This window comes from Carcharodon carcharias, chromosome 15 (genome assembly GCF_017639515.1).
Source record: "Carcharodon carcharias isolate sCarCar2 chromosome 15, sCarCar2.pri, whole genome shotgun sequence".
NCBI lineage: Eukaryota > Metazoa > Chordata > Chondrichthyes > Lamniformes > Lamnidae > Carcharodon > Carcharodon carcharias.
Genome location: NC_054481.1, coordinates 28,010,271 through 28,032,516, shown reverse-complemented (window position 1 = coordinate 28,032,516; position 22,246 = coordinate 28,010,271). Strand labels below are relative to the sequence as shown.

At 53.8% G+C, this 22,246-nt stretch overlaps 1 protein-coding gene across 2 annotated transcripts in view; it reads right to left on the bottom strand.

The window, feature by feature from the left end:
• Positions 1–551: 551 nt before the first annotated feature.
• The window catches only part of amdhd2 (amidohydrolase domain containing 2), a 37,393-nt gene continuing 15,698 nt past the window's right edge, over positions 552–22,246 (bottom strand). For both annotated transcript variants that reach the window (XM_041206834.1, XM_041206835.1), the window contains exons 7-12: positions 18,579–18,667; positions 17,443–17,587; positions 12,488–12,595; positions 11,721–11,789; positions 9,551–9,652; positions 552–3,261 (exon numbers count right to left, since the gene is read on the bottom strand). In XM_041206834.1, coding sequence (XP_041062768.1) covers positions 3,158–3,261; positions 9,551–9,652; positions 11,721–11,789; positions 12,488–12,595; positions 17,443–17,587; positions 18,579–18,667 — 617 coding nt within the window. In that variant the 3' untranslated portion in view covers positions 552–3,157. The remainder of the gene's footprint in view (positions 3,262–9,550; positions 9,653–11,720; positions 11,790–12,487; positions 12,596–17,442; positions 17,588–18,578; positions 18,668–22,246) is intronic.

Sequence of the window (22,246 nt, the reverse complement as noted above, 5' to 3'; positions counted from 1 at the left end):
GCAACTTTAACACAACTCAGTATTGTGTGGCTCTAAAAATGAAGAGCATTGATTCACTACGTGGCTGTGGTCAATTTGCCACATGACTAGCAGCAAGCTTACTGGACATTACTGCTATAGACAGTTCATTTACTAGCTGAGCCTTTGTGGCTCAGGCAGTCTGCAGCATGCTTGTGATGTCAATAATGGAGTGCATTTAACCTGGTCTCTCCTTTGAAAGGCAACATGGGTAAGTGGTCTAAATCCCACACCCCAAGGTCAGTTAGTGGCTAATTGTTGCCAGAAGCTTGTGTAGGTTGGCAGCTGCTTGTAAGTCCCTGGCAGTTACCCTTTGGGGTAAAAGCAGATAATCAAAATGAGGAAAAAAAAAATCAATGAGTCTGCTTTTTAAAAAATAATATTGACACTTTGAAATGTGATAGATGAACTTTGGATGCAAGACTTTACACTTTTTACATTAATACTCGTGTCCAACACACTTCCTATTTGTCATACACTCTCACAATTTTGCAATGGCATTGGTATCATACACATGTTAATAACAACTTGTGTTAATATAGCACCTTTAATGTAGTAAAATTCCAAGGAACGCAATCAGATAAAAAACTGACATCAAGCCAAAGGAGGAGAAATGAATATAGGCTTTCAAATGTTTGGTCCAAGAGGTAGATTTTAAGGAGCGTCTTGAAAGGACAAAGAGAGGATGGGGGAGGGAATTCCAGAGCTTAGAGCCTTGGCTGCTGAAGACGGAGCTGCTGACATTCGTGAGGAAAATATCCTGGCAGTGTTCAATGGCGCAGCGTAGAGGGATCTTGCTCTGCATTTAATCTATGCTGAACCTGGTGTGCTTGAGCTCAGTTCTGTCACTGGGCACCAGAACATTCTATTCTCCAGCATTGATCTTTCTCATCCTGGACTGTATAATGTCAGTCAAAAACCAGCCTTGTGGAGGCACAGAAAGAACAGATGTTTGCAAAAAAATTAATGAGCAAGAGCTGGCAAGGGCAATATTTGTGAAATAACGTTGCCAGCTGCAAACCATTGATTTAAACTTGCTTTCTATAAAAGCAACTGCGCTTGCTTCTTGTTGATGCTGATGGATATGATGCAAAAATTATTGCATTTTGTGATTTTATTTCTGCAAAGTATTTCAGTGACATTACAGGCAAAGACTGACATCTGCTGGCAGCCAGAGAGGAGACTGGGATTTCAGTTACTGTCAAGTTATTTGAATTCTGAAGCTTGTCAGTTGCTGTGAGCTTAGTAAAAAGAAATAATCTCACCATCGACCAACTCTTATGGGATTCCAACCCTTGCAGGACCTCAGTCACATGAAAACCTACAGGAAACTGACTGGCTGACCCGGGCGGGACACTGGCCAATTGATGCCTGCAGTACAGCACTTGTGACCAGCCTCCAAACAGATCAGAAATCGTATTTGACAAATAACCGTCTACTATCCTTGCAACCAATGGAAGTGGTTAGCAAATTTTGCTACCTTGGGTCTATGGTGACAATCTGTCTCTTGATGCAGAACTTGATACATACAAAGGGCAAGCAGCTATCATCTTTGGCCAACTCACGGAGCTTGTATGGATTAACATTAGGACCAAGGTGCTGGTTATAAGGCATTTATTCTCAACATCTTTTTGTACGGCTATGAAACATGGGTGCCTCACAGCTATCAAGAAAGGAAGCTCAACAACTTTCATCTTTATCACTTGCGGCACATTCTGGGCATCTCATGGGAGGGGAAAAAACTCACGAACATGGCATTCCCCTCAAAGGCAGATCTCCCGACTGTGGGCATTCATCAAGCAGGGGCGACTGTGCTGGCTTGGGCATGTTTGCAGGATGTAAGATGGACGTATACCCAAGGGTTTTCTGTATGGCAATACGGCCTGAGGCAGAAGGCCAGTAGGACGCCCAAAGCTCTACTTAACGGATGCTTGCAAACATGGCAGGAAGGCCCTAAACATTAATTTTCGCCCCCTGGGAGACAATAGCCAATGACAGAGGGAGGTGGCATCATCGTCTGTGGGCCAGTGTGTGCCACCATGACCGCCAAGGGCTACAGCAACTAGGCAACAAGCACCAACCCCAAAATTATACCCTGACAACCACTTCATATAGAACACCTGGGGGCAACCATCAGCAAAAGCGCACCATATGAAGCTACTCCATCCTCAATCGATTCGATTTGCTGTATGTCCATCACCCTACATAGATGGAAGGATGCCCATGATGGACAAACAGAACACTGACTCCAAAGATACTGATCTCAGCCACGTCTCACCTTCATTCCAGGGCACAGCCTGAAACAGACCTTGCAACGCTCAAAACAAGAAGAGGGATTGTGATTCTGAACCAGAACATTCTGGAATAAACACACTGATGGAATATAAATGAAGATAGCTGGGACAGTGGAAGTAAAACCCTGACTGGAATTACAAAGCCAGTAGTTGGGTATGGTCATGTTGAATTACTATAAAAGCATTAAAATGCTGGAAAAACTCAGCAGGTCGAACAGCATTTGTGGAGAGAAAAAAAAGAGTTAACGTTTAGAGTCCGTATGACTCTTCTTTAGAGCGGAGTCATAAGAACTCGAAACGTTAACTCTGTTTATTTTCTCTCCACTGATGCTGTTCGACCTGCTGAGTTTTTTCAGCATTTTCTGTTGTTTCAAATTTCCAGCATCCGCAGTATTTTGCTTTTAACTATAAAATCATTGTGCAGTTCCATTTTCCAGCTCAGCACTCACTTCCCCTTTCAGCCCCCATGACAGAAAACATTCAAGTTAAATTCAAGTTAGAATTAATTCATGTATATTAATGGAGCTGTATCCAGTATAAAGTCAGAGGAACTCTACTAATATCCTTCCGAAACCCCAGTTGGAACACAAGTGAGACATCCAAGGGTCAACAGAGGAGGGTATTTTATGCTGAAAATTTAGCACTTCTGAGATAAATGCACAGGTGGTGAAACTGCCTGGAGGCTGAGTATTAAGAATGTGGCAATGTGAGTCTAGCTTCACTGCAGAGACTGTGCACAGTGCGAGTTCGGTGCCCAGTGTACCCAAACTCTATCTTCCATTCATTCAGCCCATCAGGAATGATCACTGACTCAGACATCACTGGTTCACATTGGGGTCGATTTGTTATTCAGCCTCCTTTTCATTTGCTATTGTAGAGTGTTTCCATACCCACTCTCCTGCGATGTACGTGGCTTTGACATTCAGTTCCTTGTCCAGCAGCACCAGGTCTGTAGTACAGGGCAGAAGATGAAAGTACAAGATCAGTTAAACGGATTAATCCCGTCAGTGTTGGACATGGCTCAGCGCCTTCACCTCAGAGTCAATGGGTCACGGGTTCTATACAGGGTGTACAGTGGGTGAATGGGCATGGAAGTACCATAGCTTGGCATGGAGGGTGGGTCGGGCATAGCTTGCCTTGGGGGGCATGAGAACTTACTTTTCAGAAGGTCCCCTCATCTGGACTCTGGATCACACCTCTGGCGGTGCTGTTAACCACGAGTCCTTTAAAATCTGGTCCGACCTCATGAAGATTGTGGAGGACTAGGACATGGCTATTCTCGCTATGGAGCCACACTGGTGAAAATTGGGGGTGCTGGGAATGGGGCCGGGAATCCCGGCTGCCATTTTTACACCTCCACAGAGTGTCCCCTGCCCCATGAAAATCCAGCTCATCAGTTCAGCCGCAGGGCCTTAAAGAAGCACTGCTCCTGGACACATCATGGCTAGGCTTGGAAGGATGTTACCAAACACAAAGATAAAAGGAGACATGCTTTACCCTGATTATTTCCCTACTGTTCAGCTGCTCCAAAAAAATCTTTTAATTTTTATATGGTCTGTTTTATAGTCTACGCTGGAAATACTGATTGCTTCAACTTGGGGCAGGAATGCATTTTGTGCCCCATTTAAATGGAGCAAATACAAAAGAATTTGACACTTGGTAGTTAATTATATGTTGTTCAATTTGACACTTTCATACTTTGGTTACTGAAAACTAGGATTAAGCAGAAATTAATTTTTGCATTGCAAGCATAAAGTACTTGGGCAAACTAATTGTACCCTCTGCTAGTCTTTCTAATAAGTCTATTTTTGAAGAATGATTCTATATGCTAATATTCCACATGAAGGTTGATTCTGAAAGATAGTGCTGGGGTAGAGAGAGGCAATGCCTTTACCATAATCTTTCACCTCTTCTCCAGAATGTCAGTGGCACCTCAGTGCAGCGGGTATAGTTCACTGAAGTGAGTACAGTCAATAACCTGCCATTAAACAAATTAATCTGACATTAATTCTACTCCCCCTCCCCCCGCCCTCCCACTTTGTCCTTTTGAGTAATTCAGCTAGCTCGGAGAACAGTAAATTATTTTGCCACAAAAGTGCAGGTTTACAGCACTTCCCTATCCCACAAAGGGCATTTTTAAAAGATTTGCACACTTTCTGTCCCAAGCCCATCATAAACAAAGTGACAACCTCTAAAAGGTCCTGCTTCACTTGGATGAGGATGGTAGTCAGCAGCCAACAAAACAGTTAAATTCTGTGAATTTTGATCATGTACAACAAAAAACTTCTTTGACACTTTGTGTCACTAGTATATTCCTCAGGTCCATTTATACCATTCACAGAAGTCCTTCTACAAACATGAAATGGCAGCAACAGTCCCCTTTTTCTTACATTAAAAAGGTCCAAAGATGAGCAGCTGGGAGATTATGTATAATCAGGGCTCTTACTACTTTATTAACAATGATATTTTTTGCTTTGCAGGTTGGGGTTTAAAATATATTATTTCTGGAGGAAAAGAGAGACCTAGAGACAAACGGGCCTTAAAGAAACAGGGCAAATTCCCCAAAGAACTGACACCCTCCATCAGAACATTTCATTGGACCCCGGATATGCGGTGTTGGTGGTGACAGGAGATTATGCTAAGTTATGTCAAAGTGGGCAGTGTGCCTGCTCTAGTAGCTGGCCTGTCATTTGGAAGTGCAGCCAGGTTTGGCGCCTATCAGATCACTTGAGACCCCAAGAACATATGATTGTCTCAACCATATGGGCTCCCTCTTAAATCAACAAGTTCCTTTACCTCTACAACAACGGGAAGGTGGCAAGGGGAGCAGAGAGGGAAAAAGGCTGGAAGAGCTGTGCAGCAGGGGCTGCGAGCAGGTGACATCCAAAGGTGGAATTTAATTAAAAAACCCTTAAATGTAGATCATCGAGGGAAATGGGTTTCCTTCCCTGTAGAACCAAACAAACAAGAGAGAGATTTAAAAAATAAAAAGCTTTACTCGGCTGTGTTCATTCAGAAGCCTTTTTGCACCGTGTGTTTTACACTTTAATTCATCTTAATTGAGGCGTTTGTATGAGTGTGACTGTGGCTGTGTGTGTTTTCTTCAGAAGTAATTCTGTGCTCTGTGTTGGTTGCTGTTTAATTAATCTGCGAGGACCTCGAGGTCAGTTATCACGCTGCGTTTCCAACCTGTGAAACAAATCTCCAGTTTCCGATGAGCTTTAATAAAGAGGATGTGAATTCCTCGCACCTTCATTGTGAGCACACGCGGCTCACTAATTATAAAATCACTGCTGGCTAGCTTCTTCTGTTGTCTTGTCCTCAAAATCTTGACTTCTCTTCAGAAGCGATCCAACCAAACTGCCACTCACTTCACTGGAATATAATGCTGCTAATTAAGCCTTTCACATGTGGCCAGAGCCTGGGCTTGTTGCCCCTGTGCCCAGCAAGGTGAAGACCATCGGGCAGCTTCGTGGGCTTCTGGTGAGTTTTTTTAAAGTATCGGAAACTGACAGTTCCAATTTGTTTTTCTTTACAGCCGGTCTTTCTGGCTCTGGCTGCTCATTCTGGACAACGACAAGAACTCCATTTATGATAATGAACTTGGGGCCCCCCCTAGCTCTTTGCATCTTGTGCATCCCCAACCCCCTCCCGCTCCCAGGTCCTGTCACTATCCATAGCTCCAGGCTACAACATGCATGGAAAAGTGTACATTCCCACAGCGACCCTGATTCCTCGGGTGGGCTCAGATGCCTGGAGGGCCAGCGGGGATCAGATTGGTGCCACCAACAGCACTGGGTTCGATTCCCGCTCCGGCTGGGGTGAATTTGGGACCCGCCTCCTTACCCTACCGGTGGTGAAGGTTCTGTGGGTCGGGCCTGCCTTTGGGCAGGGAACCCAAGGAGAAGGATGGGAGGAAAGGAGACAGACACTGCAGAAACATCCTTCAGGAGATAAGAAAAATTGAGTAGAGTCCATGAAAGGCCAAGTTATAGGCAGAATGGCCCCTTCTCACTTAATGCCTCATATACCAATCCTCATTTACTAAACCGTCTTCAAACCAAGAGTTTTAACAGCGCTTAGTGTAGGGGGTATTCCAGTGAATATGAAGGCGGCAGTTTGGATCGCTTCTGAAGGGAAGTCAAGATTTTGAGGACAAGACAACAGAAGAAGCTAGCCAGCAGTGATTTTATAATTAGTGAGCTGCGTGTGCTCACAATGAAGGTGCGAAGAATTCACATCCTCTTTGTTAAAGCTCATCGGAAACTGGAGATTTGATTGACAGGTTGGAAACGCAGGTCCTTGCAGATTAATTAAACAGCAACCAACACAGAGCACAGAATTACTTCTGAAGAAAACACACACAGCCACAGTCACGCTCATACAAGCGCCTCAATTAAGATTTAAGATTAATTAAATTGTTAAACACTGTGCAAGAATTCTGTTCTGACTGAACACGACCTAGTGATGCTGTTTTTAAAAAAATATCTCTCTTGTCGTTTGTTTGCTTCTACAGGGAAAGAAACCCGTTTCCGTCGATGATCTACATTTAAGGGGTTTTTATTAAATTCCACTTTTAGATGTCACCTGCTCGCAGCCCCTGCTCCACAGCTCTTCCAGCCTTTTTCCCTCTTTGCTTCAAGCAGTTGGATGAATTAAGATGGGCTATAAAAATGTCATCTGGTGAGGGTAGTCTGTGAGGCAATAGTTAATCTCCCATAGGTTCTGGAGGGTGTAAAGATTGATCTTGTACTCAAACTGCATCTGGATTGAAAACAGTTCACTCAGCACTGACTGTGGGCAGGGTGGGGTGGGGGAAATACCACGAGGTGGTGGGGTGTCAGAGGGCAACCCACAAGAAGGGGGTGCGTCAGAGGGAAGACTATAAAACTGGGAGCTTGCCATTTTTTGCGATGGTATAATCTGCCCTTATCAAGAAATTTCACTGTGGGTGGGCACAGTGTGCCCAATCACTCGAGTCTAGTTTGTAATTACACTTTATTTCCAGAGGACAATATTATCACTAAGATTTGTGGAATTTAAACTAACTTAGGAGAGAGCCAGTGTGAAAGGAAAGTGAATTCTGCGGGGGGGCTGAGATCTCATTAATCTTTCTTTCTGTCCCCCTAAAACTGGTCTTTATTTGAAATTAAGAGTCTGTTTTCCTGATGTGGAATCAGCTGATACACAGAACCCTCTGCAAAAACTGACTATAAAAAGAAAGGGAGTAAGAATTACTTACTCAATAAAAGGTTACTTTTAATGCTGTGGTACAAGCTGACATTTGCATGTGCAGTGAGGACCTGGAAGATGGGATTAATAAAATGAAAGTTGGAACCCCATCCTCCCTTTCCCAGCAGCTCGTGCCATTGTTTCTTCCAAGATGTCGGATTAGACAAAGCTACAAGGTGACAGATGACTTGTTTGGTTGAAGCATAGGAACAGGAGAAGGCCATTTAGCACCTCAAACCTGGTTCATCATTCATTTGGATCTTCGCTCATCTGTTTCAACTCTATTTACCTGCCTTTGCTCCATATCCCTCAACACTCTTGCCCACCAAAGACCTAGCAATCTCAATCTTGAAAGCTCCGATTAATCCTCAGCCTTTGGGGACACAGTTCCAGATTTCCAAAACCCTCTGCATCAACGGCAATAAACATCCCAGGTGGCCATAGGTTCCCCCTCGATCTAAGCTAAGTTAGCTGACCCAGGTGGGGTGTTGCAATTGGCCTCAGTGTCCTTGGGTTAAGCTCACACATGTAGGATGACCAATTTGGGAGAGAAGAATGGGCAGCCAAGAGGCGGAAAAGAAGGTGAGATATACATTAATTCGTAAGTGCCCCAAGTCACGATCCCTCTAAATTTCTTTCGTTTTGTATGGCCCGTTTATTTCAACCTTTAAATATTTTGGGGTGGTATTTCAAAGGGGGCACCTTCACAATTGTTGCGGGACCGCAACCAGCACAGCTTAGAGGGAATATTGATCCCAAGGCAGTCAAGGATTAATCCACGTTGCGAATACTGCAGCCATCAGACTCTTGACTCTAGACTGGAGATACTCTGGGCCTGGAGAAAATGATGCAAGTTTATCAGGAATGTAGCAGAGATGAGGGACCAGCAGGGGAGGTGGGGGGGGTGGGGGGGCAGGGGTGTGTGTGTGTGTGTGTGTGTGTGTGTGGGTGGGTGGGGGGGCGCGAGTTCCGAACCATACAGGAAGGGCCAAGCACCAGTGAGGGCTACACTCTCTCAAACAGAGCAGGTTGAGGGGTCAACTCATTCTCCCATTGTGAACACAAGTTCAGCACAGATAGATTAAATCCAATACGAGAGCGCATGGAAACCTCAGCACAAAATCTACTTCAAAAAGAAAAACCACACTGCTCAAAAGCTGGCATCTTAGGATAGCTGGGGCAGGAAGTCAAAGGGGAAGTATGAGCTGGGTACAGATCGATCAGTTCCAGCCTTGCAAGGAGCTCTGGACTGAACACCTTACAATTGGAAACTAAATGGAGAAATTTCTTTGCAACAATGTTTCAATAGCTTCAAGTGAGCTTCAGTTACTTTGATCTTTACAGGTTACACATTACTATTTCAGAAAGGGACAGTGGCTCTCTCACTCCCTGATATTAAGGACCTGATGTTCCCTTTATGAGATGATGTGAGATAGTATTCGAGTATTTATCTTGTCTCTGCTGCTCAGACATTAAGGGTGTTTAGGTGAGGCCATTGGCAGGGTAAAGTTCTACCTGCTTTAGATAAACCAGAGATTTAAAGGCAAAAGCTTGGAAACAGATGCAGAATGATTACTGTGATTGAGAGGGAATTTACTTGAGAAATGAGATGTTTGTAACAGTGTAGATGACACTGGGATTTCCTAACCCACCAATGCAGCAACAATCTGAACTGGGATCCCATAAACTGAATTCAGCACAGGTTATGAATTTTGAATCAATAGTTTTGAGATTTGCGATCTGCTCCATTCCTGCTGATCTCTCCAGGCATTGTCGCACAATGTGTTCAGGAGGCAGTGTGACAAATCTGCTGTCTACCCCACTACAGAATCCAGTGTCTAACCCGTCCCAGTAACCTGGCAAGAGGCTCCCTATCTCCGCTTGCTCCAGCCATGACCACACTCACTTTGTCATCTCAATCTTAAAGTCTATCTTTCACAGCTCTGGTCCCTCTGCCACAGGCTCTGATGGTTACACAGGCACCCAGGTGGCTGCCACTCCCTTACCTGCATCTGTGCCGTAGTCCAATGTTCCCTTTGCCTGTTCAATCCCCAGGAGCTGAGCAGGGTGGAGTGTGGCAGCTTCCAGTGCTGCCTCCACTGAGCAGCCTGAAGAAGAAGAAAGGATTCAGCTTGGAAAGCAGGAGACTTTATTTCACAAGCTAAGACTTTGATATCCATGTATATTACATTTTCAACACAGAACCAACCTCTCACTAGCTGGTGATATCTCTGAATAATTCAGTCATTTCAACCTGCGGTGTCATACTTATAGAATGTACAGCTCCTCATGAGGCTTGCCCCTCCCCCTTTTCCTCTCGCTATCAGCATATCCTTGCATTCCTTTCTCCCTCATCTGTTCATTTAGCTTCTCCTTGAATGTACTGATGCTATTCACTTCAACTGTTCCCTGTCGTAGTGAGTTCTACAGTCTAAGTACTCTGGCTGATGAGAACACTACTCCCAACTGTTTGTGTTCATGACAATTCAAACTGCCTAACACCAGCCATGTGCCCATGTAATTTAGTGCCATGAGTGAAAGAGACCAGTCAAAACACAATGCCTCTCACAATGGTCCCACTCAAAGCCCTAACATCAGGGAGAACCCTCATGCTCTTCCTCGAATAGTGACTGTGTTGACGAGGCCACAATTTAACGTCTAATCCAAAAAAGGGCATCTCCAAGTGTGTGATGCCCTGTCAGTACTGCCCCCTCCGACAGGGCCGCGCTCCCTCAGTACTGCCCCCTCCGACAGGGCCGCGCTCCCTCAGTACTGCCCCCTCCGACAGGGCCGCGCTCCCTCAGTACTGCCCCCTCCGACAGGGCCGCGCTCCCTCAGTACTGCCCCCTCCGACAGGGCCGCGCTCCCTCAGTACTGCCCCCTCCGACAGGGCCGCGCTCCCTCAGTACTGCCCCCTCCGACAGGGCCGCGCTCCCTCAGTACTGCCCCCTCCGACAGGGCCGCGCTCCCTCAGTACTGCCCCCTCCGACAGGGCCGCGCTCCCTCAGTACTGCCCCCTCCGACAGGGCCGCGCTCCCTCAGTACTGCCCCCTCCGACAGGGCCGCGCTCCCTCAGTACTGCCCCCCTCCGACAGGGCCGCGCTCCCTCAGTACTGCCCCCTCCGACAGGGCCGCGCTCCCTCAGTACTGCCCCCTCCGACAGGGCCGCGCTCCCTCAGTACTGCCCCCTCCGACAGGGCCGCGCTCCCTCAGTACTGCCCCCTCCGACAGGGCCGCGCTCCCTCAGTACTGCCCCCTCCGACAGGGCCGCGCTCCCTCAGTACTGCCCCCCTCCGACAGGGCCGCGCTCCCTCAGTACTGCCCCCTCCGACAGGGCCGCGCTCCCTCAGTACTGCCACCTTCGACAGGGCCGCGCTCCCTCAGTACTGCCCCCTCCGACAGGGCCGCGCTCCCTCAGTACTGCCCCCTCCGACAGGGCCGCGCTCCCTCAGTACTGCCACCTTCGACAGGGCCGCGCTCCCTCAGTACTGCCTCTTTGACACTGCAGCGCTCCCTCAATGCAGCCCCTCTGACAGGGCAGTGTTCCCTCAGTACTGCCGCCCTGACAGGGCCGCGCTCCCTCAGTACTGCCCCCTCCGACAGGGCCGCGCTCCCTCAGTACTGCCCCCTCCGACAGGGCTGCGCTCCCTCAGTACTGCCTCTTTGACACTGCAGCGCTCCCTCAATGCAGCCCCTCTGACAGGGCAGTGTTCCCTCAGTACTGCCGCTCTGACAGGGCAGTGTTCCTTCAGTGCTGGCCTTCTGCCAGTGCAGCACTTGCTCAGTACTGACCCTATGGCTGCGTAGTGTTCCCTCAGTATTGACCCTCTGACAGTGCAGGGCTCCCTCCTAATGAGAGTGTGAGCCTGGACAATGGGCTCCAATCTCTGAGGTGATGATGGTTGAGAGCTCGGCACTGAAGATGCAGGATCAGTTTCCAGCTCCTGCACCAGCACGAGACACACATGAGGACGCTGCCCCCTCTACTGGTTCAAGCCAGCTATTGCAGGTATTTACAAATCATCTTCCAATTCTGCAGTAACCCCACTCCTCCCCGCAGTGTGAGCTGGGACCACTCCCGGCACCTATTGCCCTCTCCACTCATTGACCCAATGCTCTGGTTCACGGATCACTTGACATTCTGGTGATTCCCATCAATGTTCCGAGGCTTCTCACCCGCCGCCTGCCAGAAGTGTCGCACACACATGTCCATTGTAGCAATGCTCCCACTCAGCGTCTTGGTCCCTGTACAGAGGTCAGAGAAAGTTCAGAGGTCATTCTGAGCTGCTTATACCGGGGACTGTTAACACCACCATTGCAGTTCTGGCCAACAATACATAAAGACCTCCCCGTCCATGCTTGCATCCCATTGCTGTGACCAACTTCAAGATTCACACAAACATTCCAATCTCTCTGCTACACCTCAAATCCCACAATCCATACCGACCAAAGTCCACCCTTCCACACACTCGGGATGTCAGACTCAGTACTGGAACCCTGACCTAACCAACATCTCCCTGTTGCTCCTTATTTTCCCAAGCTCAGTCCTCTTTAGGCAACTACACTGAAATTAGCCCCTTCAGGTGAGCAATTGAATAATTAAAAAACTTAAAATAGTGACATTTGTGCATCTCAATCACCCAGTCACTCATATGGGATCCTTCTGATCAGCTTAACACCTCATCTTAAGATGGCACTTCTGACAATGCAAGGTTCCCCCCAGTACCGACCCTCCGACAGTGCAGCGCTCCCTCAGTACTAAATTGGGAGTGTCAGCCTGGATTTTGTGCTCCAGTCTCTGGAATAGGATTTGAACCCATAATCTTTGGTGTCTGAGGTGAAAAGACACTCACTGACCATGTGTAACCCATGCCCTACAATGCACCAACAACTTGGATTTGCCGTGCAGGGTAAGATGCACAACGCTTGTTGCTACTCCTCACCTGCGAGGTAGGCATGTAGCCCGTCAATCTTGATTACCTGCTGCCCCAGAGTGTGCTGTCCTGAGGGAAGTCCCATGGCCATGATCGCATCTGACACCAGCACCAAACCTGCAGCAGGAGAGAAACCTGAGAAAGGGATTCGCAAACAGGAGGGTCACCCTCAGGTTTTGGGGAGGGGGGGGTGGATCGGAGAGTAGGGGCTAGCCGTAAGTAGGTGGCAGCGTAAAGATTAACCCCTTCCGTGGCATTGTCTGGTAAGACCCTTGATCCTCAACCATGGGCTCTGCCAGTCAGCTGAGTTCAGTGGCATAAACACAAGGAATGGACCGGCTTCTCACCCCAAATCCAAAATAAACCAGTGGCACTGTGGGCACGTCACCACACTACACAACGCAGATATAGAGTGAACAGCAGTGCTTGCAGACTGATCCCTGCCAAATCGGCTAGACAGCATCTCCCAGGCTAACCCCATACCAAGTTGGCTAGACAGCGGCCCCCAGACTGACTTCCTGCTGAACTCAGCGGGAGACTGTCTCCCAGACTGACTTCCTGCTGAACTCAGCGGGAGACTGTCTCCCAGACTGACACCCTGCTGAACTCAGCGGGAGACTGTCTCCCAGGTTGACACCCTGCTGAACTCAGCGGGAGACTGTCTCCCAGGTTGACACCCTGCTGAATTCAGCGGGAGACTGTCTCCCAGGTTGACACCCTGCTGAATTCAGCGGGAGACTGTCTCCCAGGTTGACACCCTGCTGAATTCAGCGGGAGACTGTCTCCCAGGTTGACACCCTGCTGAATTCAGCGGGAGACTGTCTCCCAGGTTGACACCCTGCTGAACTCAGCGGGAGACTGTCTCCCAGGTTGACACCCTGCTGAACTCAGCGGGAGACTGTCTCCCAGGTTGACACCCTGCTGAACTCAGCGGGAGACTGTCTCCCAGGTTGACACCCTGCTGAATTCAGCGGGAGACTGTCTCCCAGGTTGACACCCTGCTGAATTCAGCGGGAGACTGTCTCCCAGGTTGACACCCTGCTGAATTCAGCGGGAGACTGTCTCCCAGGTTGACACCCTGCTGAATTCAGCGGGAGACTGTCTCCCAGGTTGACACCCTGCTGAATTCAGCGGGAGACTGTCTCCCAGGTTGACACCCTGCTGAATTCAGCGGGAGACTGTCTCCCAGGTTGACACCCTGCTGAACTCAGCGGGAGACTGTCTCCCAGGTTGACACCCTGCTGAACTCAGCGGGAGACTGTCTCCCAGGTTGACACCCTGCTGAACTCAGCGGGAGACTGTCTCCCAGGTTGACTTCCTGCTGAACTCAGCGGGAGACTGTCTCCCAGGTTGACTTCCTGCTGAATTCAGCGGGAGACTGTCTCCCAGGTTGACACCCTGCTGAATTCAGCGGGAGACTGTCTCCCAGGTTGACACCCTGCTGAATTCAGCGGGAGACTGTCTCCCAGGTTGACACCCTGCTGAATTCAGCGGGAGACTGTCTCCCAGGTTGACACCCTGCTGAATTCAGCGGGAGACTGTCTCCCAGGTTGACTTCCTGCTGAACTCAGCGGGAGACTGTCTCCCAGGTTGACTTCCTGCTGAACTCAGCGGGAGACTGTCTCCCAGGTTGACTTCCTGCTGAACTCAGCGGGAGACTGTCTCCCAGGTTGACTTCCTGCTGAACTCAGCGGGAGACTGTCTCCCAGGTTGACTTCCTGCTGAATTCAGCGGGAGACTGTCTCCCAGGTTGACTTCCTGCTGAACTCAGCGGGAGACTGTCTCCCAGGTTGACTTCCTGCTGAACTCAGCGGGAGACTGTCTCCCAGGTTGACTTCCTGCTGAATTCAGCGGGAGACTGTCTCCCAGGTTGACTTCCTGCTGAATTCAGCGGGAGACTGTCTCCCAGGTTGACTTCCTGCTGAATTCAGCGGGAGACTGTCTCCCAGGTTGACACCCTGCTGAACTCAGCGGGAGACTGTCTCCCAGGTTGACACCCTGCTGAACTCAGCGGGAGACTGTCTCCCAGGTTGACACCCTGCTGAATTCAGCGGGAGACTGTCTCCCAGGTTGACACCCTGCTGAATTCAGCGGGAGACTGTCTCCCAGGTTGACTTCCTGCTGAATTCAGCGGGAGACTGTCTCCCAGGTTGACACCCTGCTGAATTCAGCGGGAGACTGTCTCCCAGGTTGACACCCTGCTGAACTCAGCGGGAGACTGTCTCCCAGGTTGACTTCCTGCTGAATTCAGCGGGAGACTGTCTCCCAGGTTGACTTCCTGCTGAATTCAGCGGGAGACTGTCTCCCAGGTTGACTTCCTGCTGAATTCAGCGGGAGACTGTCTCCCAGGTTGACACCCTGCTGAATTCAGCGGGAGACTGTCTCCCAGGTTGACACCCTGCTGAATTCAGCGGGAGACTGTCTCCCAGGTTGACTTCCTGCTGAATTCAGCGGGAGACTGTCTCCCAGGTTGACTTCCTGCTGAACTCAGCGGGAGACTGTCTCCCAGGTTGACACCCTGCTGAACTCAGCGGGAGACTGTCTCCCAGGTTGACACCCTGCTGAACTCAGCGGGAGACTGTCTCCCAGGTTGACACCCTGCTGAACTCAGCGGGAGACTGTCTCCCAGGTTGACACCCTGCTGAACTCAGCGGGAGACTGTCTCCCAGGTTGACACCCTGCTGAACTCAGCGGGAGACTGTCTCCCAGGTTGACACCCTGCTGAATTCAGCGGGAGACTGTCTCCCAGGTTGACACCCTGCTGAATTCAGCGGGAGACTGTCTCCCAGGTTGACACCCTGCTGAATTCAGCGGGAGACTGTCTCCCAGGTTGACACCCTGCTGAATTCAGCGGGAGACTGTCTCCCAGGTTGACACCCTGCTGAATTCAGCGGGAGACTGTCTCCCAGGTTGACACCCTGCTGAATTCAGCGGGAGACTGTCTCCCAGGTTGACACCCTGCTGAATTCAGCGGGAGACTGTCTCCCAGGTTGACACCCTGCTGAATTCAGCGGGAGACTGTCTCCCAGGTTGACACCCTGCTGAATTCAGCGGGAGACTGTCTCCCAGGTTGACACCCTGCTGAATTCAGCGGGAGACTGTCTCCCAGGTTGACACCCTGCTGAATTCAGCGGGAGACTGTCTCCCAGGTTGACACCCTGCTGAATTCAGCGGGAGACTGTCTCCCAGGTTGACACCCTGCTGAATTCAGCGGGAGACTGTCTCCCAGGTTGACACCCTGCTGAATTCAGCGGGAGACTGTCTCCCAGGTTGACACCCTGCTGAATTCAGCGGGAGACTGTCTCCCAGGTTGACACCCTGCTGAATTCAGCGGGAGACTGTCTCCCAGGTTGACTTCCTGCTGAATTCAGCGGGAGACTGTCTCCCAGGTTGACTTCCTGCTGAATTCAGCGGGAGACTGTCTCCCAGGTTGACTTCCTGCTGAATTCAGCGGGAGACTGTCTCCCAGGTTGACTTCCTGCTGAATTCAGCGGGAGACTGTCTCCCAGGTTGACTTCCTGCTGAATTCAGCGGGAGACTGTCTCCCAGGTTGACTTCCTGCTGAATTCAGCGGGAGACTGTCTCCCAGGTTGACTTCCTGCTGAATTCAGCGGGAGACTGTCTCCCAGGTTGACTTCCTGCTGAATTCAGCGGGAGACTGTCTCCCAGGTTGACTTCCTGCTGAATTCAGCGGGAGACTGTCTCCCAGGTTGACTTCCTGCTGAATTCAGCGGGAGACTGTCTCCCAGGTTGACTTCCTGCTGAATTCAGCGGGAGACTGTCTCCCAGGTTGACTTCCTGCTGAATTCAGCGGGAGACTGTCTCCCAGGTTGACTTCCTGCTGAATTCAGCGGGAGACTGTCTCCCAGGTTGACTTCCTGCTGAATTCAGCGGGAGACTGTCTCCCAGGTTGACTTCCTGCTGAATTCAGCGGGAGACTGTCTCCCAGGTTGACTTCCTGCTGAATTCAGCGGGAGACTGTCTCCCAGGTTGACTTCCTGCTGAATTCAGCGGGAGACTGTCTCCCAGGTTGACTTCCTGCTGAATTCAGCGGGAGACTGTCTCCCAGGTTGACTTCCTGCTGAATTCAGCGGGAGACTGTCTCCCAGGTTGACTTCCTGCTGAATTCAGCGGGAGACTGTCTCCCAGGTTGACTTCCTGCTGAATTCAGCGGGAGACTGTCTCCCAGGTTGACACCCTGCTGAATTCAGCGGGAGACTGTCTCCCAGGTTGACACCCTGCTGAATTCAGCGGGAGACTGTCTCCCAGGTTGACACCCTGCTGAACTCAGCGGGAGACTGTCTCCCAGGTTGACACCCTGCTGAATTCAGCGGGAGACTGTCTCCCAGGTTGACACCCTGCTGAATTCAGCGCCTCGTCCCAAATGCGTTGCCAACCCTCCAGGGTTGACCTGGGGTTTTCAGGAATTGAAGGTCAATCTCCAGTACATGTCCGTGAGTGAAGTCCAGGAGGTAAATTATCATTGAAAACCTTGTGGGTTTTATTCAATTTCTTTTGCATGTTTTTATTGGTGATAAAAATATTGGAGACATGGGAAAGAAAGGTCCAGACTGACAGTCAAAAAACACTCAATTGGATAACAACGAGGCTGTTCACTTTTTGATTGGCTGTGGGAGTGGGGTTCTACCAGCATGGTGACCAATAGGAGGATGATGGGGGCAGGAGCTGGAGAGGATGAATGTGTCAAGTGACCAACAGTAGCAGCGTGAGCTTTGGAGGCAGGTCATGTGCCAGAAGCTTCCAGAAGGCAACTGGCCAGCGTTGGTGACCCTGACGCTGTAGGGTGCAACTGGGCCCATGGCACTGAATGACACAGAGCGGTGATTCACCATCCCTGGTTCCACTAACTGCAACTGATATGAAGAATGAGCAACACCAGCTTCGGTTAGTGATGTGGAATTGGGACTAAGGGGGAGGGGAAAAAAGGCTGCCTGACCTTTTACCTTTGGGGTGTGCTCGGTAAGCGATCCTCAGTGCTGCAGGATTGGTATGAATCCCATCGGCGATCATCCCATAGAACACTGACCGTCCGACAGGAATCTCATTGCTGGTCAGCAGACCCACAATTCCTGGATCCCGGTGGTGAAACTGAGGGAATGGAAAGGAAGAAGCAAAATAAGTGGGTTACATCTCACATAAAACTACAAATCACAGTCAAAGAAAGAGAACAAACCACTTAATGGATGAGAGAATTCTGGTTCTGTGGCAGCGAGGTCTGCAGTGGGTATTACACTGCTCAGTACAGAATCCAGGTTGCATTAACACCCCCGTTACTACATCCCAGACATCGGAAAGTGTCCTGACCCTGTGGAATGCTACTCCAGCAGTGAAAACATCCCACGGCACTAAGCTGAGACAACTCTCCCAATGTCCAGGACAATATTCATCACATTGCTGTTTGTGGGAGCTTTCTGTGCACAAATTGACTTTTGCGCGTCCCCAACATTACAACAGTGACTACATTCAAAACTACTTCACTGGCTGTATTGCACTTTGGGCGCTCGGGCAGTGCGGCACTCCCTCAGCACTGACCCTCGGGCAGCGCGGCGCTCCCTCAGCACTGACCCTCGGGCAGCGCGGCGCTCCCTCAGCACCGACCCTCGGGCAGCGCGGCGCTCCCTCAGCACCGACCCTCGGGCAGCGCGGCGCTCCCTCAGCACCGACCCTCGGGCAGCGCGGCGCTCCCTCAGCACCGACCCTCAGGCAGCGCGGCGCTCCCTCAGCACCGACCCTCGGGCAGCGCGGCGCTCCCTCAGCACCGACCCTCGGGCAGCGCGGCGCTCCCTCAGCACTGACCCTCGGGCAGCGCGGCGCTCCCTCAGCACTGACCCTCGGGCAGCGCGGCACTCCCTCAGTACCATATCTCCGACAGTGCAGTGCTCCCTCTGTACTGCAGTGGGAGTGTCAGTCTGGGTTTCTTATGCTCAAGTCTCCGGAATGGGACTTGAACCCATAGCCTTCCGAGGCCAGCGTGCTAGCCATTGAGCCACAACTGACACAGAGGAATCTGATGTTACAAACGGCCCTTCCTACCAGCTCCCTCTCCCAGTTTCTGCTGAGTGTGGGCAGCTGAACTCACAGGCAGCATGGCGTTGAAGAGATGGGTGATGAAGGTGGCTCCATGTTTCACTGCAGCTTCAGCCTGTGACAGATTGGCGACAGAATGTCCTGCAAAGATTTTAAGGAACCATGTTTTACATCAAAAAATAAACCCTTGCACAAAATCAAACATCCTGCAGATTCTGCTCTGGGCTAGAGAGCCAACAGGAGAGAGGGGAAGGGGGATTGAGAGAGAGAGATGGGGAAAGTGGGGGGAGAGAGAGAGAGAGGGGGGAAGGGAGAGAGAGAGAGGGGGGAAGGGAGAGAGAGAGGGGGGGGGAAGGGAGAGAGAGAGGGGGGGAAGGGAGAGAGAGAGGGGGGGAAGGGAGAGAGAGAGGGGGGGGAAGGGAGAGAGAGAGGGGGGGAAGGGAGAGAGAGAGGGGGGGAAGGGAGAGAGAGAGGGGGGGAAGGGAGAGAGAGAGGGGGGGAAGGGAGAGAGAGAGGGGGGGAAGGGAGAGAGAGAGGGGGGGAAGGGAGAGAGAGAGGGGGGGAAGGGAGAGAGAGAGGGGGGGGAAGGGAGAGAGAGAGGGGGGGAAGGGAGAGAGAGAGGGGGGGATGGGAGAGAGAGAGGGGGGGGATGGGAGAGAGAGAGGGGGGGAAGGGAGAGAGAGAGGGGGGGATGGGAGAGAGAGAGGGGGGGGAAGGGAGAGAGAGAGGGCGGGAAGGGAGCGAGAGAGGGCGGGAAGGGAGCGAGAGGCGGGGGAAGGGAGCGAGAGGCGGGGGAAGGGAGCGAGAGGCGGGGGAAGGGAGCGAGAGGCGGGGGAAGGGAGCGAGAGGCGGGGGAAGGGAGCGAGAGGCGGGGGAAGGGAGCGAGAGGCGGGGGAAGGGAGCGAGAGGCGGGGGAAGGGAGCGAGAGGCGGGGGAAGGAGCGAGAGGCGGGGAAGGGAGCGAGAGGCGGGGGAAGGGAGCGAGAGGCGGGGGAAGGGAGCGAGAGGCGGGGGAAGGAGCGAGAGGCGGGGGAAGGGAGCGAGAGGCGGGGGAAGGGAGCGAGAGGCGGGGGAAGGGAGCGAGAGGCGGGGGAAGGGAGCGAGAGGCGGGGGAAGGGAGCGAGAGGCGGGGGAAGGGAGCGAGAGGCGGGGGAAGGGAGCGAGAGGCGGGGGAAGGGAGCGAAGGGCGGGGGAAGGGAGCGAAGGGCGGGGGAAGGGAGCGAAGGGCGGGGGAAGGGAGCGAGAGGCGGGGGAAGGGAGCGAGAGGCGGGGGAAGGGAGCGAGAGGCGGGGGAAGGGAGCGAGAGGCGGGGGAAGGGAGCGAGAGGCGGGGGAAGGGAGCGAGAGGCGGGGGAAGGGAGCGAGAGGCGGGGGAAGGGAGCGAGAGGCGGGGGAAGGGAGCGAGAGGCGGGGGAAGGGAGCGAGAGGCGGGGGAAGGGAGCGAGAGGCGGGGGAAGGGAGCGAGAGGCGGGGGAAGGGAGCGAGAGGCGGGGGAAGGGAGCGAGAGGCGGGGGAAGGGAGCGAGAGGCGGGGGAAGGGAGCGAGAGGCGGGGGAAGGGAGCGAGAGGCGGGGGAAGGGAGCGAGAGGCGGGGGAAGGGAGCGAGAGGCGGGGGAAGGGAGCGAGAGGCGGGGGAAGGGAGCGAGAGGCGGGGGAAGGGAGCGAGAGGCGGGGGAAGGGAGCGAGAGGCGGGGGAAGGGAGCGAGAGGCGGGGGAAGGGAGCGAGAGGCGGGGGAAGGGAGCGAGAGGCGGGGGAAGGGAGCGAGAGGCGGGGGAAGGGAGCGAGAGGCGGGGGAAGGGAGCGAGAGGCGGGGGAAGGGAGCGAGAGGCGGGGGAAGGGAGCGAGAGGCGGGGGAAGGGAGCGAGAGGCGGGGGAAGGGAGCGAGAGGCGGGGGAAGGGAGCGAGAGGCGGGGGAAGGGAGCGAGAGGCGGGGGAAGGGAGCGAGAGGCGGGGGAAGGGAGCGAGAGGCGGGGGAAGGGAGCGAGAGGCGGGGGAAGGGAGCGAGAGGCGGGGGAAGGGAGCGAGAGGCGGGGGAAGGGAGCGAGAGGCGGGGGAAGGGAGCGAGAGGCGGGGGAAGGGAGCGAGAGGCGGGGGAAGGGAGCGAGAGGCGGGGGAAGGGAGCGAGAGGCGGGGGAAGGGAGCGAGAGGCGGGGGAAGGGAGCGAGAGGCGGGGGAAGGGAGCGAGAGGCGGGGGAAGGGAGCGAGAGGCGGGGGAAGGGAGCGAGAGGCGGGGGAAGGGAGCGAGAGGCGGGGGAAGGGAGCGAGAGGCGGGGGAAGGGAGCGAGAGGCGGGGGAAGGGAGCGAGAGGCGGGGGAAGGGAGCGAGAGGCGGGGGAAGGGAGCGAGAGGCGGGGGAAGGGAGCGAGAGGCGGGGGAAGGGAGCGAGAGGCGGGGGAAGGGAGCGAGAGGCGGGGGAAGGGAGCGAGAGGCGGGGGAAGGGAGCGAGAGGCGGGGGAAGGGAGCGAGAGGCGGGGGAAGGGAGCGAGAGGCGGGGGAAGGGAGCGAGAGGCGGGGAAGGGAGCGAGAGGCGGGGGAAGGGAGCGAGAGGCGGGGGAAGGGAGCGAGAGGCGGGGGAAGGGAGCGAGAGGCGGGGGAAGGGAGCGAGAGGCGGGGGAAGGGAGCGAGAGGCGGGGGAAGGGAGCGAGAGGCGGGGGAAGGGAGCGAGAGGCGGGGGAAGGGAGCGAGAGGCGGGGGAAGGGAGCGAGAGGCGGGGGAAGGGAGCGAGAGGCGGGGGAAGGGAGCGAGAGGCGGGGGAAGGGAGCGAGAGGCGGGGGAAGGGAGCGAGAGGCGGGGGAAGGGAGCGAGAGGCGGGGGAAGGGAGCGAGAGGCGGGGGAAGGGAGCGAGAGGCGGGGGAAGGAGCGAGAGGCGGGGGAAGGGAGCGAGAGGCGGGGGAAGGGAGCGAGAGGCGGGGGAAGGGAGCGAGAGGCGGGGGAAGGGAGCGAGAGGCGGGGGAAGGGAGCGAGAGGCGGGGGAAGGGAGCGAGAGGCGGGGGAAGGGAGCGAGAGGCGGGGGAAGGGAGCGAGAGGCGGGGGAAGGGAGCGAGAGGCGGGGGAAGGGAGCGAGAGGCGGGGGAAGGGAGCGAGAGGCGGGGGAAGGGAGCGAGAGGCGGGGGAAGGGAGCGAGAGGCGGGGGAAGGGAGCGAGAGGCGGGGGAAGGGAGCGAGAGGCGGGGGAAGGGAGCGAGAGGCGGGGGAAGGGAGCGAGAGGCGGGGGAAGGGAGCGAGAGGCGGGGGAAGGGAGCGAGAGGCGGGGGAAGGGAGCGAGAGGCGGGGGAAGGGAGCGAGAGGCGGGGGAAGGGAGCGAGAGGCGGGGGAAGGGAGCGAGAGGCGGGGGAAGGGAGCGAGAGGCGGGGGAAGGGAGCGAGAGGCGGGGGAAGGGAGCGAGAGGCGGGGGAAGGGAGCGAGAGGCGGGGGAAGGGAGCGAGAGGCGGGGGAAGGGAGCGAGAGGCGGGGGAAGGGAGCGAGAGGCGGGGGAAAGGGAGAGAGATGGGGGGAACGGGAGAGAGAGGCGGGGGAAGGGAGAGAGAGGCGGGGGAAGGGAGCGAGAGGCGGGGGAAGGGAGCGAGAGGCGGGGGAAGGGAGCGAGAGGCGGGGAAGGGAGCGAGAGGCGGGGGAAGGGACGCGAGAGAGGGGGGGAAGGGAGCGAGAGGCGGGGGAAGGGAGCGAGAGGCGGGGGAAGGGAGCGAGAGGCGGGGAAGGGAGAGAGAGGCGGGGGGAAGGGAGA